The sequence below is a fragment of the Phyllobates terribilis genome, unplaced genomic scaffold (assembly GCF_046119375.1).
Source record: "Phyllobates terribilis strain yellow unplaced genomic scaffold, ASM4611937v1 Scaffold_1__5_contigs__length_1240528914, whole genome shotgun sequence".
Classification (NCBI taxonomy): Eukaryota; Metazoa; Chordata; class Amphibia; order Anura; family Dendrobatidae; genus Phyllobates; species Phyllobates terribilis.
The window spans coordinates 448,554,767-448,570,232 of NW_027362761.1; the positions used below are offsets into that span (position 1 = coordinate 448,554,767).

The 15,466-nt window shown below is 42.1% G+C and overlaps 1 protein-coding gene across 5 annotated transcripts in view; it reads right to left on the bottom strand.

The window, feature by feature from the left end:
* Positions 1 to 491: 491 nt before the first annotated feature.
* Positions 492 to 15,466, bottom strand: part of CAST (calpastatin) — a 195,332-nt gene continuing 180,357 nt past the window's right edge. For all 5 annotated transcript variants that reach the window (XM_073678218.1, XM_073678209.1, XM_073678226.1 and 2 more), the window contains 12 exons: positions 14,196 to 14,279; positions 12,302 to 12,349; positions 10,349 to 10,441; positions 10,046 to 10,132; positions 8,077 to 8,169; positions 7,580 to 7,672; positions 7,452 to 7,487; positions 6,908 to 7,003; positions 6,168 to 6,239; positions 4,959 to 5,027; positions 3,027 to 3,090; positions 492 to 1,144 (listed from right to left, as the gene is read on the bottom strand). In XM_073678218.1, the coding sequence (XP_073534319.1) occupies positions 3,034 to 3,090; positions 4,959 to 5,027; positions 6,168 to 6,239; positions 6,908 to 7,003; positions 7,452 to 7,487; positions 7,580 to 7,672; positions 8,077 to 8,169; positions 10,046 to 10,132; positions 10,349 to 10,441; positions 12,302 to 12,349; positions 14,196 to 14,279 (828 nt within the window). In that variant the 3' untranslated portion in view covers positions 492 to 1,144; positions 3,027 to 3,033. The remainder of the gene's footprint in view (positions 1,145 to 3,026; positions 3,091 to 4,958; positions 5,028 to 6,167; positions 6,240 to 6,907; positions 7,004 to 7,451; positions 7,488 to 7,579; positions 7,673 to 8,076; positions 8,170 to 10,045; positions 10,133 to 10,348; positions 10,442 to 12,301; positions 12,350 to 14,195; positions 14,280 to 15,466) is intronic.

Genomic DNA, 15,466 nt, shown 5'->3' on the forward strand with positions numbered 1-15,466 from the left:
GTCTGAATACTTATGACCATGTGATATTTCAGTTTTTCTCTTTTAATAAATTTGCAAAAATTTCTACATTTCTGTTTTTTTTTCAGTCAAGATGGGGTGCACAGTGTACTTTAATGAGAAAAAAATTAACTTTTTTAGAATTTACCAAATGGCTGCAATGAAACAAAGAGAGAAATATTTAAAGGGGTCTGAATACTTTCCATACCCACTGTAGATTGCAAGTCAGGTTGTCTGGTCCAACACTAATGTCTGACCTGGAAGAATGGACAAAAAATACCTACAAGACACGCCAAAAGGATGTAAAAAAAACTTCCCCAGAAGAGTGGATGCTGTTGTAGCTGTGAAATGGGGGCCAACTCTATGTTAATGCCTATGGATTTACAATGGGAGGTCATAAAAGCTCTTATAGGTGCGATGTCCCAATACACTATGTAGACAAAAAGTATGTGCAAACCTTCACAAAAAAACACATTGAGAAACTAGAGCAAGACCAAGGTTTTCATGAATCTTTATTTCAGATAGTGTTCCACAGTTTAAAGCAAAATAGCCCTTATATCACTGACACACATCCAGTAAAAATCTATTTCTCTGCACCAGGCTATGAAATATCCATAGCAAATCAATTTATTGGGAATCAGTGCAACCATCTCCTTACAAAAATATAAGCAAAACGATAAAGTCGTGTCCGTGCCAGAGAAGCCCCATTACGTTTTATGTGCATGAACAGGGAGATCAGTGAGTAAAAAGGCACAGTTCTGGTAAACATAGAGGATGTTCTTCTGTTACGTACTGATCTACATGCAGCTCCTGTAACACTAATACAATAATGTGACCAACGCCGTCATCTCACTATGGTACAATGTACACATGACTCTGCCACCTCACGTGTTCTCAAGCTCACGCATTCAATGTGGAAAATATGTGCAAAGGTTGCAGGTCTCATGTTATTACTTACATTAGATATTCTATTATTACAACTATGGAAGCTTTGCCCCTCAAAGAACCGAAAATCAGAATTTGCAGAAAAGGAAGAAAAAAAAATGAATTTAGCGCTTTCATAAACGCAACAGGATATAGGGAAAGGTACAGTGTGGAAGGCATTGTCCTTGTATCAGTCTTTGTTCTTCCTAAGCTGAACCTGCATCTGAAAGAAAGCACAAAAGATCAGGGGTAAGTCATCTCTGTACGGAGCCATGCTGCCATTCTGTACTCACCACTAGTAGCAGGACATGGTCACATGCCATTTAAATTGAATGTTTACAATGGAAAATTAACACTAGACCAGGGGTCTACCAACCTGGAGCAACATCATCATAAACCCACGTCAATGAGCCAATATTATACTCAAGATAAAACAGCTCACACCTATGTGAAAAGCTGCAGAGACAACCAGTGCACTTCTCTATGATCTAAAGATACACTGCAATTCACACTTAGGGCTCGTACAGACCACCGTATCAGTCTCAGTGCGTTCCGACAACACATCGAATCGCACCCAGGCCAATGTTATGCTATGGGGCTATGCACATATCCAATTTTTTTCCCTCAAACAGAGCCTGTCTCGGAAGAAAAAATAAATAATACCGTATATACTTGAGTATAAGCCGAGGTACCTAATTTTACAAAAAAAAAAAAAACTGGGAAAACGTATTGAGTCGAGTATAAGCCTAGGGTGGGAAATGCAGCAGCTACTGGTAAATTTCCCCATCCTAGTATGCATGGCCCCCTCATCCCCCCCCCAATCCTGGTATGCATGGCCTCCTCATCCCCCAATCCTGGTATGTATGGCCCCATCACCACACACATAAAAAAATAAACACTTATACTCAACTTCCTTCCTCACCTCTGAAGAAGGGTGAATATGCACTCTCTTTAGTAGCGGGCACTATCAGCAGGAGCCACGGCTCAGCGCTTCTGTGCCCGCTACTAAAGAGAATGATTATTCATTCTTCTCCACGCCTATGGGAGTGGAGAAGAGCGAATATTCATTTCCCTTTAGCAGCAGGCACAAGTGGTAGCTGCAGAAGCGGCTACTGTGCGTGCCCCGCTCCTCTGCCACCGCAACTCCCCCCCCCCTCCCACTATCCACCAACGGAATTTCTATATACTCGGGTATATACCTGAGTATAAGCCGAGGGGGGCTTTTTCAGCACAAAAAATGTGCTGAAAAACTCGGCTTATACGCAAGCATATAAAGTAATAAAAAAAAAAATAAAAATCGCAGCATGCCCAAGTTTGATCTATTATTCTGATCGTACTTTGCCATGCAACTCTATGAGTGCTCGGATTGCACCTGGATGACACAATGGAGAAATTCCGATCAAGCTCTGATCAAACCCTGATCAAGCTCTGATCAAATCCTGACCTGCATAATTGCCCAATTCTCTGGAATGACAGAATTTTTCCTTGTGTGACCCTAGCCTTAGGAAGGATATCTTCATGTATCTATAGGTGAGAGCAATGCATCTTGTGCAGCTTCCATCCTTGCACATGAGTCTAGTTTTTCAAACTTTAATTATTCTGTCATGAGAGATATGACATAAATGCTATGCTTCACTAAATTACAGTAGAACTGATCCGTGTGCATATACACCGATACAAATATGGTAGAACTCACAGTTTAAAGCAGATCTGTCATCAGATTTCACAGTACAAATGACATACATTAATACGTAGATCTTAGACCTAATAAGGCTGGTGTTATTATAAATCCATGTCAGTATGGCTGTAAATGTATTTTTGGGATCTTTCTCTGCAGTAGATACACAGCCATTCTGACATGGATTGTCAAAGTAAGCACACCAGTCTCACTGGATCCTAAGATCTATTTAATGATGTATGTGTATTGTACTGTAAAAACCTGATGACAGATTTCAATAAAGCCTCAAATTTCTGCTGCAGATTCTTTGAAAAATTCCCAAGGTTTTGTTAAAAATTAAAACATAGCTTTTTTCTGTAGAACACTCTTCATAATCAGTACACGCTGGTTTATTTTTAATGTGAAGGTTAATACTGAGTTGACTCACCCCTGGTCTAACTTTTGCTCGTCTTCTGGGCACTTGGCTTTTCCAAGGAGCTTTGAGTTGTAGACTAGAACATAGACAGAAACATGTGAATAATATACGTATAGATTTTATTGGTTTTGAATAGTTACTAATTAGCTCCATACATACAAAATTGTCAAATATTCTAAAAGGTATCAGTTTTATTTTATTAAAAGAAAGACTATGAAGAAATACCCTTTAAAACATAACCTTCATAGTTACTGCAACGGCTGACTACTTTTCACAATACATTTTACTTAAACAGAATCTTACAGTAGGATCAACCCTCCTGAGCAGTCTATATCGGCATGTAGTTCATAGGAAGAGGATTACAATGATACCTTGATGTCCAAGATCCAATATCTTATTCCAGAGAAATCTACATTTTTCTGATATGTATATGAGCTGTTAAGATCTATGGGCAGACACTGATCTCCCTGAGAATCGGCGCACAGATTATTATAATGAAAGGGGGAGTTACCAGTGTGATGTGTAATGAAAGGGGGCGTTACCAGTGTGATGTGTGATGAAAGGGGGCGTTACCAGTGTGATGTGTGATGAAAGGGGGCGTTACCAGTGTGATGTGTGATGAAAGGGGGCGTTACCAGTGTGATGTGTAATGGCCGCTCTCTGCTCTCCTGATCTCACTGCAGAGCTGTGTGTGATTATACCGCACACATCTGCAGGTTCCTCTCAGCTACAGCTCCCATCTGTGAGAGCTGCAGCAAATGTGTTTGTAAGGAGACAAAGTTCGGTTCTCCTGTTCTGTGTTAGTTACTTGTCTCACACTGGTAACTCCCCCTTTTATTAAAAATAAGCCGTGGTGGTAAATTCTCATACAGATCAGTGTCCGGCCCATATTTGCACATCTCAATTACATATAAGAAAATAGTGGATTTCTCTGGAATAAGACATCGGATTGCAGATATCAAGGCATCATTTTATTCAACTTTCTAGAAGGGTTGATCCTACTGACAAATTCCCTTTAACTGAAACAGCTGTGTAGGAGGCTTAAAACTGGACAAGGACCTTGTTTTTGTATACATATAATAAAAAAATTCTACTATAAAAATATGGAAATTCAACACATCCTAAATTGCGTCCCCCCCATTCATTAGATTAGGTGAAAAACGCTGCAAAAAATACTGAAAAAAATTGACATTCTGAAACTACCTAACACCATCGGTCATATATGAAGTTGTCTTGTAACCTATGAAGGGTTGGAGGCCACAGAGATTTACATGCGTCTCTGCCTCCCTGGTGATTGAGGCAGTGATAAATGAATGTATGAGGCCTGTATTGTGATCGGTGATTAAATATTAATCATAATATTCCTTTGTATAGTATAGGAAAATGTCAATGTTAGACATGACACCGGAGTGGGATTTCCCAGCTGTCTACATGCATTATTGAACACAGAATTTGCATCTTGACAATGAGATGTCCATCTACTTTTATGCATTAAAATAGCTCTACAGCAATACTGCTGCCACCTCCGAACCATTACAGGAGGTGGTCATAAAAATTGGGTGCATAAAAAACTACTCACAGAAAGACATGAACTAAAAAACATCACAGAAAAAGAAACAGCCTTACTAACACCAGGTCAGATTACCAATGCACTAGCATGACACAGCAGATCCCCATGATAAAGGCGGGGGCAGCACAGGTGCAAAATACTAATGGAGCAACCACTAACAATCTACCAATTAATGGAGTGGTGGTTGCCTAGTATTATCAATGCACATAGATGAGGCTTGCATAGGGCGCCAGTCACACAGGCAGGTGTGATAGGCAGTGTCTGGCCTACATCTTATTGATGATGCCCATACTATAATGTGCCGCAACCTCCCGGGGGATTTGATGTGCTTTATAACAGTATATAGCAGATTACTTCTCGTATATGGTTTATACCTTTGAAGACTCTGCAGCCTTCCCCGACGTCTCGGGTTTCTGGACTGTAGAGTTCTTCTCGACCTTGTCCTGTAACAGAGAGGACTGGTTATTCTGCTGGGTGGCCATCACTGTAGACTTGGAACTGAATTGTGTTAGGGAAGTATTGATGAAATGTAATGGCCTGAGCAAGAACTATAATTAGATATAGTAATTGTAGGGGACAGTCCCTGCTAAATGTAGGCCAGAAGCTGAGCAACACTATAAAGTCCTATTTAATGCAGAAACGTCCATGTACTGAATACAGACCATTGTGCGTATTGTGTCACCCAGCTAACACTACAACATTTTATGCACATAAGAAAATAATCAGAAATGCATAGTACAGACCCGGTTATCTAAAATGAATGTTGTTTTGTGAAATTATCAAATGTCCATAAACTTACATCCTCATGGAGAGTATAATGCACAGCAAAAAGGATTTTACAAGGAAAAGCTGCTATCACACCATCTGCCTCAGGACAGACATGGGTGTTGTAAAGCTATATACCTGAGCAACATGGATCGCTGCATGGTCAGCCATTGAATAGGAGATTATTCTGGGAGCTGCATGGTCAGTTTACATTAAAAGGGTTTTCCGGCCACATGCTATTGATTACCTATTCTTAGGATGTGTTATGAAAATCAGATCAGTGGGGTCTGACATCTGGCACCCCCAACAATCATCTGTTCTGAGCACTCGCAGTGTCCAGATGTAAACACGTGGCATGGAGCGGCACTGTGGAGCAATGTTCAATGTGTAGCAGCTGCTGCCCAGTACAGCAGATCAGTTCTTATTCTCTTGAATCTGCTTACTTGACAGCTATACATTGCAAGGGCATAGGAGATCCAGTCAATGTTTACATCCTGCTGACCCCAGAACTAATAGCAGATGATTGGTGGGGTGCTCAGTCTTGGAGCCCCACAGATGAGATGTTGACGACTTAATGATGATCTATAGTAGACACCTCTCTCTCTGCTTCAGCAACATCCCTTTATCCTAAGGACAGGTTATTAATATTCTATAACCTGGTATTAATATTATATGACCAGAGAGCCTCCTTTCAGCAATCAGGAGATGAAATGACGCAGCCCTTACCCATCTCTCTTGACATTTTCTTATAGCGATCATTAGGATTTATATCAGTTGATTTTGTATCACAAATGATCGGTTTTCTGTGATGAGATTACCTTTGCTGTCTCTGGAGCCTTCCCCGATGTCTTGGAGACCGGAGTACTGGAGGAACTCTTCTCAGCCTTGTCCTATAGTAGAGACAAGATTATGGTTTAGGCACCCGCTTGCTTCACACGTCCACATTTCAGTCCGTGAACCACAATAATTTCTGGACCGACTGTGTTTCCTGACCCAAACTCATAGCCTGATGGGCATATAGGACGCTGTTAATTTAGGTGTGCACAGTAGAGGAATATGGCACTCCTGACCATATATGTGCTCAAGTAGGGTCCCAACCACAATCCAATAGATAAAAAGACCGTGGCACTGTAAGTCTGTGGAAATTACTTAAGTAATTTCTCGTGATAATAATTAATTATTGAAGAAATTTCTACAATTCAGAACGGTCTGAGAATTGCAAAGTCGCTGCACAGACCCTGAAATGCAGATATGTGAAGCCGACCTTGTATTGAAGTTGTATTTTTTTAAACTAGTTTTCAGACTATATTGGAATAACTGTTCACAAGGTGATCCCGTAACACAAGAGGGGGTCTGCTGATGGGAAACCACCAGAAATGATTCATTATAAGCTGGCTACTCGCCAGTGTGAACGAGCCCTAATCCTGAGGCTACTTCTAGTCAATGTAAACATTCCTTCTGATCAAAAGTTGCCCACGGACACGCTGAATGCATTGTACACGTCCATACTTCAGACTACACTTCCATATTGTACTTTCTACAGAGAATTACTTTATACCTTTGAAGAATTTTTTGTTTTGTCAGTTGGAGTAGTTTCACAAGAGGCAAATCCACCGGAGAGCAGATCAATAGCTGCGGCGTCATCCAAAGATTTCTAAAACAAAAAGGCACTGATTTTAATAGGGCGATTCTAGAAATGATGTCTGCGTTACAATTTAGTATTTTCAGAAATGTAGTTTTTTTCAAGGGTCCCATGTGTTAAAATCAAACATGCAATATTCAGCATAAAGGAGTATATTCATTAATTACAGTGAAAGGAGGGAGTAAGTTGCTACCAGCGCTTTACAGACATTGTCATCACTGTCCCCATTGGGGCTCACAATCTACATTCCCCATCAGTATGTCTTTGGAGTGTGGGAGGAAACCGGAGAACCCAGAGGAAACCCATGCAAACACGGGGAGAACATACAAACTCCCCAGCACTGCAAAGCAACAGTGCTACCCACTGCAAAGCAACAGTGCTACCCACTGAGCCACCATTGATGTCTTAAGACACTTTTGGAAACTACAAAATAAAAGGAAAGCTAGTATTACAGGTTTACCTGCGGTTTTGGTGCTTCTGGCTTTGCAGGTTTTCCCTGTAAGTAGAGATGAGGATGAGTAATTAATTACAATTATAAAATAGTATACAGTACATAACAAATGACAATGCGTCTATACAGAATATTACCTGGTCTTTACCGTCCAGCAAGTGTCTATACTCCGGTGGGATTGTGTCATCTCGGTCTCCAAGCTTCTCAATGTGCTCCTCTTTTGCCCTCTCCTGCACATGGAGCAGATATCACACATCATTACTAAATAGGATACACCTATTGCTTATATCTGTCTGCCGCAGATGTCGCAATGCTGCCATTATGTATGATGAAGGCACAAGCTGGTTTTCTATAACTCTATATATGTACTCATGTTCTGTTTTATTTTTTTAATGGTACATTATAGTTTCCTATAGGTCACTGTAATGTGTGACTGTAGTTGATATAGTTGAGAGGCTTTGGTATAGAGCGGTGTGATGAGCAGGAGAATAACCACCTCTGCAGGATTTCTAAGAGACTGAGCGCTTCAAGATCATGCAGAAAATGCTGTTGTATAGCAAACCGTGGGGCAATTGTTTGCTTTAGGGTCAGTGTGGCTTTAAGTGTAAGAGCAGTGGTCTTCTGTCCTCCTCACCTTCACTACGTCCACTATAGGCTTGTTTTCATCTGGATCAGGCGTCCTTTCTCCCAGAGAACCAGACAGCAGATCTAAGGCATCATCGGGTATCTGCACAGCATGAAGTGTAAAATGTGTTTTTACAACATATTTTTTACCATCACACATACATACATTATTCTTTATTATTGTCCAGGCCAAGGATATAGATGGAGAAGAGTAGGGGGCATTGGACAAAGCCCTGACAGACTCCAACAGAGAGGGGGCGGGATGAGGAGGTAGTGTGGGAGTGGGAGACACTGAATGTGCAGTTGAGTAGGTATGAGGAGATCCAGGGAAGGGCAAGGTCTTTTGACCCCAAAAGAAGAGCGGATCTGTAGTAAGAGGCAGTGGTCAACTGTGTCGAAGACAGAGGACAGGTCTAGCAGGAGGAGTATAGAGAATTGTCTGTTAGCTTTGGCTGTAAGTAGGTAGTTAGTAATTTTGGTCAGGGCAGTTTCAGTGGAATGATCGAGACGGAAGCCAGATTATAGGTTGTCGAAGAACGAGTTAGATGAGAGGTGAGAGAAAAGTTTAGTGTGAACATACTGCTCAAGGAGTTTGGAAGCAAATGGGAGCAGTGATATGGGTCGACAACTTGACATTACGGTCGGGTTGAGGGATGGCTTTTTAAGGATAGGTGTGATTGTAGCATGTTTGAAAGCAGAAGAGAAGGTACCAGAAGTTAGTGATAGGTGGAAGAGATGGTTTAGGGATTGGATGAGTGTGGGGGTGAGGTTGGGGAGGAGGTGGGATAGAGTTAAGTTCACAAGTGGTGAGTTGTGATTTGTAGAGGAAACAAGTAAGCTCTCCTTCAGTGATGTTGGAGAAGGAAGTTTTGGGGTATGGGCATTGGTGTGGCATACAAAGTGGTTGTGGTGGTTGAGCGATAAAGACTTGCTTTGTTTGGTAGATCTTATTTTTGAAGTGTGTGGTCAAAGTCCTTAGCAGAGATGAGGGAGGTCGGAAGGGGCAGTGGTAGGTGGAGGAGGGAGTTAAAAGTGTTGAATAACTGTTTTGGGTTGTAGGATAAGGAAGATACGAGGGTTGTGAAGTGTCTTGTGTGTGTATTTTCTTCCAATGCCGCTCCACAACCCTGGACACTCGCCAAAGCTTTTTAGTGAGGTTGTTGTGCCAGAGTTTCAGTCATATTGCTTTACAGTCTTTATAAGTTAAAGCACCAATCACAAGGTCAAAAGTGGCCAGTTTATACTTTTATTTTATTCCACTTGCTCCCAAGAATTCTATATATATTTTTTTTAAATCTGCCATACAATTCGAGAGATATGGGCCTTTTTATCTAGTGATAATTTTTAGGTCTTTATCAAGGGGGCGGTGCTCACAGGATAATAATGCACAGCAGTCTATAGACACGCCCTGGAGGCTCCTGTGAGCCACTCCCCCTTCATAATGACCATAAAGGTTAGCACAAAATAAAAAAGGTCCATATATTTGGAACAGTACGGCGGATTTAAAAAACAAACACTCACTCAAGGCAGCAGTTTAAATAAATTAAGAGCAAAGACTGGAAACTTATGATCTGGCGAGAGGTCTTCTATGACCTCCTAATCAACAACAAAATGTGTAACTATATATCAGATCCAGCTCCACTTGCTTCAGGCCCGGCCCCTTCATACAGATATGGCCATTATGTTCCTATACAGCATGCATATTGGGTGCAGCACATCGGCCAATGTTCGTTATCAGCCTGGGTGAAAGGACCTTAACAATCAACTCCAAGACTGTGAAACTTTACGTGTGGACTCATTTTTTATGTAGGCCTATGGGAATCATTAGCAACTGTCTAGTTATGTTATGTACTATGCTTTGCTCTTTAGTGGAGTAAATCTAAAATGCTTCAGATAAGAAGAAAACCCCCAACGCTACATAAATCCTTGTATTCTAACTGTAAACTCGAAATAACAGTATGGCATATTTTGGAACTTACAGAGGCAGAAGGTTTTGCTGCCGATGACTGTACTGCAGACGCTTTAGAACAGGACACAATTTCTGATTGTGATTTTCCAGGTGCCTTCTAAAAGAGAAAGTAGAAGAACCTCAGGAATTTGTTTTTTCATTGTTCTCAAATACTGTGCCTGCAGTACCATAAAGAGGCATTACACTGGGCTGAGATGAGGTTAACCCCTTCTACTGGCTCTATAGGCCATATAAAAGGAGCCGTGTAAACCAGTCACAGAGGTCACACACAACATCCAGAGCAGGCCCAGAAAGCAGCGTGCGCAGGACTTACCGCAGAGGACTGTAATGGGGCACACTGTGAGGGGGCAGGAGTAATGTCAAACCCTTCTGTCAGGGCATCCAGGAGTTCATCCTCGCTCATCGCCTGCATGGCCATAGCAATAGAATGGAAGAGAAAGAAACCAGACTGAGCTGTTACATCTAAATACAAAAGGTAGATCTGATGCTTGTTATATGAGCGGAGCTGAAACGTGACACTACAGAGTACATAGGAAACAGTATCAGGTGCCCCATGGCAGAGACAAGAAGCTTCTGCCTAGCAACATCACAAACGAACGCCTACCCCAGAGAAAATATCGCCATTCTTGGCAAAGAGACACCTTCGTGGTCAAAATAAAATTATACTAATCATTCCACAGTTACATTAGTGCAGGGGAGATGTCCCAAGGCTCACACTTAACCTCCATTTTTCCTTTTCATTTTTGCAGTATTATTATTATGCTATTAAATACAAATCATTGTGCCCCCAACTACTACTTTAGTTTGCTTTTTCCAGGTCTGGCCTCCAGAATCACGTACATGCAGCACTTTCCAGATTATAGGACGTACCTTACTATAGGATGCAGCAAAGGAGGAGGTGTCCAGCACTCAGGTGAGTAAAATATAAGCTTCATTCTTCCATTAAAAGCATGTACAGAGCACACATAGGACAGGAGCGATTCCATCTGACGCGTTTCGGATACACGCAGTATCCTTAGTCGTTTCCATCTTCTACTCACCCGAGTGCTGGACACCTTCTCCTTTGCTGCATATTCACAATGCCATGTCAAGCCCCGTGCACCAGTCTTCAGTTGAATCTGGCAAACCCTTCCTGTTACTAGAAGACGCACCCCAGATTTAAAAGAAAATAGGAAAACACATCGGCCATGACAGGTTGATTATGAACAGCTGAAGAGTTGGGAGAGAAGGCTGCTCACCATATCTCCACCCCTGGGTGTAGATAACTTTGTAAAATGAGATCTGTTCATCTCACGCAGTGCTGTGTACATGGAGGTGCGTGCAGATCTCCTGGATTGAGTGCCTTTGCTAAAGGACTAAGAAGCTGAACTCTAAATCAGGCGGGCTAACCTGCACTATTGTATGGACTTGTTACTTTATGTTTTACTTTGTGCCGGACAATGGCTGAATTTAAGTTAAGTTTTCCTGTGATGTGGTTTATGAGGATTGAAATAAACCAGCCGGACTTTAAATAGAAACGATTCCTGTGATAACTCATATCACTCCCAAGTGAATCACATTGTTATAGTGTAAAGAAGTGGAGGGGTGAATATCACTAATTTTAAACGCACTAAGATATAATAGGGAGGTAATATATCTATTAGTATTTTCCTGCAGAATGGGAATTATATACATATAGATATACAACACGTGCATTATGCACACTCTGCAGTGCACACATATGCACAGCATTGCGGCATCCACAGCACATGTATACTCAATGCTGCTGTATATACACACACATAGCTGTGCCACACACACACAAAACCGCTACATAAACACATGCACACAAAGCTCAGCTACATCAACACACACAGCTCTGCTACATGCCCACTGTGTACACACTATCACATTATGAACATGCTTCCAGGTATGTGACTTATCACATGACCTAAAGAGTCAGCTAGTCAGGACCGGCAGCATACATGCAGCTTTAGTGATGTACAGGTCCTGGTAGCTTTCTCTCCTGCCCTGCATTGATCAGACTGATCAGTGTTGGGCAGGAGGAGAGACAACTGCGTTGCTGCATAGTTCTCACTGTGATCGGGAAGGACGCTGTCTGCCTTTTTTCTCAAACAGAGGACACTGCCTCCAGACTATAAAACACATTTAGTAAGAATATTTGTTGCTAAAAAGGGTGTCTTTTAGTTAAAAAATACAGCATATACCAGAATAAAACACTATTGCAAAACATCCATTTAAGCTGTTGACTTGTTGAGTAGCTCACCTTTGGTTTTTCCTCAGGTGGTGGCAATAGAGGTTTCCCATCCTTATCCTGAATAAACATGTAGACATTAGGTCATGTCTGTCATATAGACAATTCTGCAGTGGTCACGGTTTAGGCTGAAGTAAGAGCCCACTTATTCACTATACGTACATTACATACAGTGCCTACAAGTAGTATTCAACCCCCTGCAGATTTAGCTGGTTTGATAAGATGCAAATAAGTTAGAGCCTTCAAACTGCAAACGAGAGTAGGTTTTATGAACAGAAGCATAAATCTTACAAACCAAAAAGTTATGTTGCTCAGTTGAATTTTATTACATTTTAAACATAAAAGTGTGGGTCAATTATTATACAACCCCTATGTTTAATATTTTGTGGAATAACCCTTGTTTGCAATTACAGCTAATAATCGTCTTTTATAAGACCTGATCAGGCCGGCACAGGTCTGTGGAGTTATCTTGGCCCACTCCTCCATGCAGATCTTCTCCAAGTTATCTAGGTTCTTTGGGTGTCTCATGTGGACTTTATTCTTGAGCTCCTTCCACAAGTTTTCAATTGGGTTAAGGTCAGGAGACTGACTAGGCCACTCCAACACCTTGACTTTTTCCCTCTTGAACCAGGCCTTGGTTTTCTTGGCTGTGTGCTTTGGGTCGTTGTCTTGTTGGAAGATGAAATTACGACCCATCTTAAGATCCTTGATGGAGGAGCGGAGGTTCTTGGCCAAAATCTCCAGGTAGGCCGTGCTATCCATCTTCCCATGGATGCGGACCAGATGGCCAGGCCCCTTGGCTGAGAAACAGCCCCACAGCATGATGCTGCCACCACCATGCTTGACTGTAGGGATGGTATTCTTGGGGTCGTATGCAGTGCCATCCAGTCTCCAAACGTCACGTGTGTGGTTGGCACCAAAGATCTCGATCTTGGTCTCATCAGACCATAGAACCTTGAACCAGTCAGTCTCAGAGTCCTCCAAGTGATCATGAGCAAACTGTAGACGAGCCTTGACATGACGCTTTGAAAGTAAAGGTACCATACAGGCTCGTCTGGAACGGAGACCATTGCAGTGGAGTACGTTACTTATGGTATTGACTGAAACCAATGTCCCCACTGCCATGAGATCTTCCCGGAGCTCCTTCCTTGTTGTCCTTGGGTTAGCCTTGACTCTTCGGACAAGCCTGGCCTCGGCACGGGAGGACACTTTCAAAGGCTGTCCAGGCCGTGGAAGGCTAACAGTAGTTCCATAAGCCTTCCCCTTACGGATGATGCTCCCAACAGTGGAGACAGGTAGGCCCAACTCCTTGGAAAGGGTTTTGTACCCCTTGCCAGCCTTGTGACCCTCCACGATCTTGTCTCTGATGGCCTTGGAATGCTCCTTTGTCTTTCCCATGTTGACCATGTCTGAGTGCTGTTCACAAGTTTGGGGAGGGTCTTAAATAGTCATAAAAGGCTGGCAAAAGAGATCTTTAATCCACACATGTGAAGCTCATTAGTCTTGGTGCCTGAACTACTTCTTAATACTTTAGGGGGACCAAACAGAATTCTTGTGGTTTGAGGGGTTGAATAATAAATGACACGCTGAATTAACTTTTAACGTTTTAAAAAAACAAAAAAAACAAAAACAAAAACAAAATTGGCTGCAGAGCATTTCCCACTTCCAGGCTGATCTACAGTACAAATGTCACAATGCCAAGTTAATTCCGCATGTGTCAACCAGCTAAATCTGCAGGGGGTTGAATACTACTTGTAGGCACTGTATTCCTGACAAGATAACATTTACACATTTACATTATTTCTCAATGGCTTATTATAAATTAGACAATCCAGATACAGGTGGATTCTGGCCTTTAAAGTATAACTATGTGAATTTAGACACCGAATATGTCAATTCTGCCCACCTTAACTTCCTTTAGTCTGTAATCGTGGGGTATGGTTTCTTCATCCTCACCAAGCTTTTCCTTTTTTTCCTTGCCAGTTTTTTCCTAAAACCAACAGCAATGATACAGCTATTTATAAATGAATGCATCATATCTGGTGGAATATGGTAAGATCACGGGCACTCGCCATTAGCAAGTGCATTTGTCTTGGTAATTATGCAATACTGTGCCCATATCCCGGTGCACTTATATAGAGATACATGGAGGCAGGGGTTGACATACCATTGGTATAACCTGTGCAGCCGCTCGGGGGCCCAAGAGTTAAGGGGGCTACTACTTCCTCCAAAACAGATGGAATTGTCCATTATGATGAACTATTGGACTACAGAGGGCCCATATATTGTTCATGTACAAAGGCATCTTCTGTCTGTGTCCACTAATGCATGGAAGGGCTCTTAATGGGAAAACAATTCTGGCATGCGCCATTGTATGACGTATTATTGAAATATTTGTCCTAGAAGCACTGTAAGATACAATATCCTGCCTCACAGAAGAGCCTCACACTGTGTGCCATTATAAAAGGCTGGCATACATGGCTATACCACATTCAAGAGCCCTTTGGCTGGAGCTGCATGGCGAGTTTAGCCGTGATAAAAGATTGCTGCATGCTGGTGTTGTAAGTGAATGGGGTTACATTGCGACCCACAAGGCACAGCAGATATAACAAGAAAGTTGCAAAAGTCAGAACCATATGGATTTTTTTGCATGCTTGTAGCGGTCAATGTATGATGCCTATCACTTGTTATGATCTAGCAGTGGCATCCAGTGATTTTTACCCACAAGACCTGTGTAGTGAACAAGTAGCCATAGCCTTAAAGGGGTACTCCGGGGAGATAAAAAAAATTTGTACTGTCCTCAAACTATAAAGATGAGATGCCCAATGCAGCTCTATTATCTTTAAAAGACTTGTAATTCAGTGTGACAGGAGCTGCTCCTCACTGCTCCCCCTACCATCTGGTATATTGCACACACCAATGTGCAGCTCCCCCTTGTGAGTAACAGCCAGTTTTAAGTGAAGGGGAGTGGCCCGCTTCCTTCTAGTAGCTCTGCAGTGAAGGAGACATTATCAGGGGACTGGCAGCTACCAGAAGCCGAGAGCAGGTCACACGCCCCCTCTTCTTGGACTGGCTGTTCCTCACAGCGAGGAACTGCACACTGCTGTATCACGTATTCTCCCAGACGGGAGGGGGGAGCAGCTCTTGTCACACTGAATTACAAGTCTTCTAAAGATA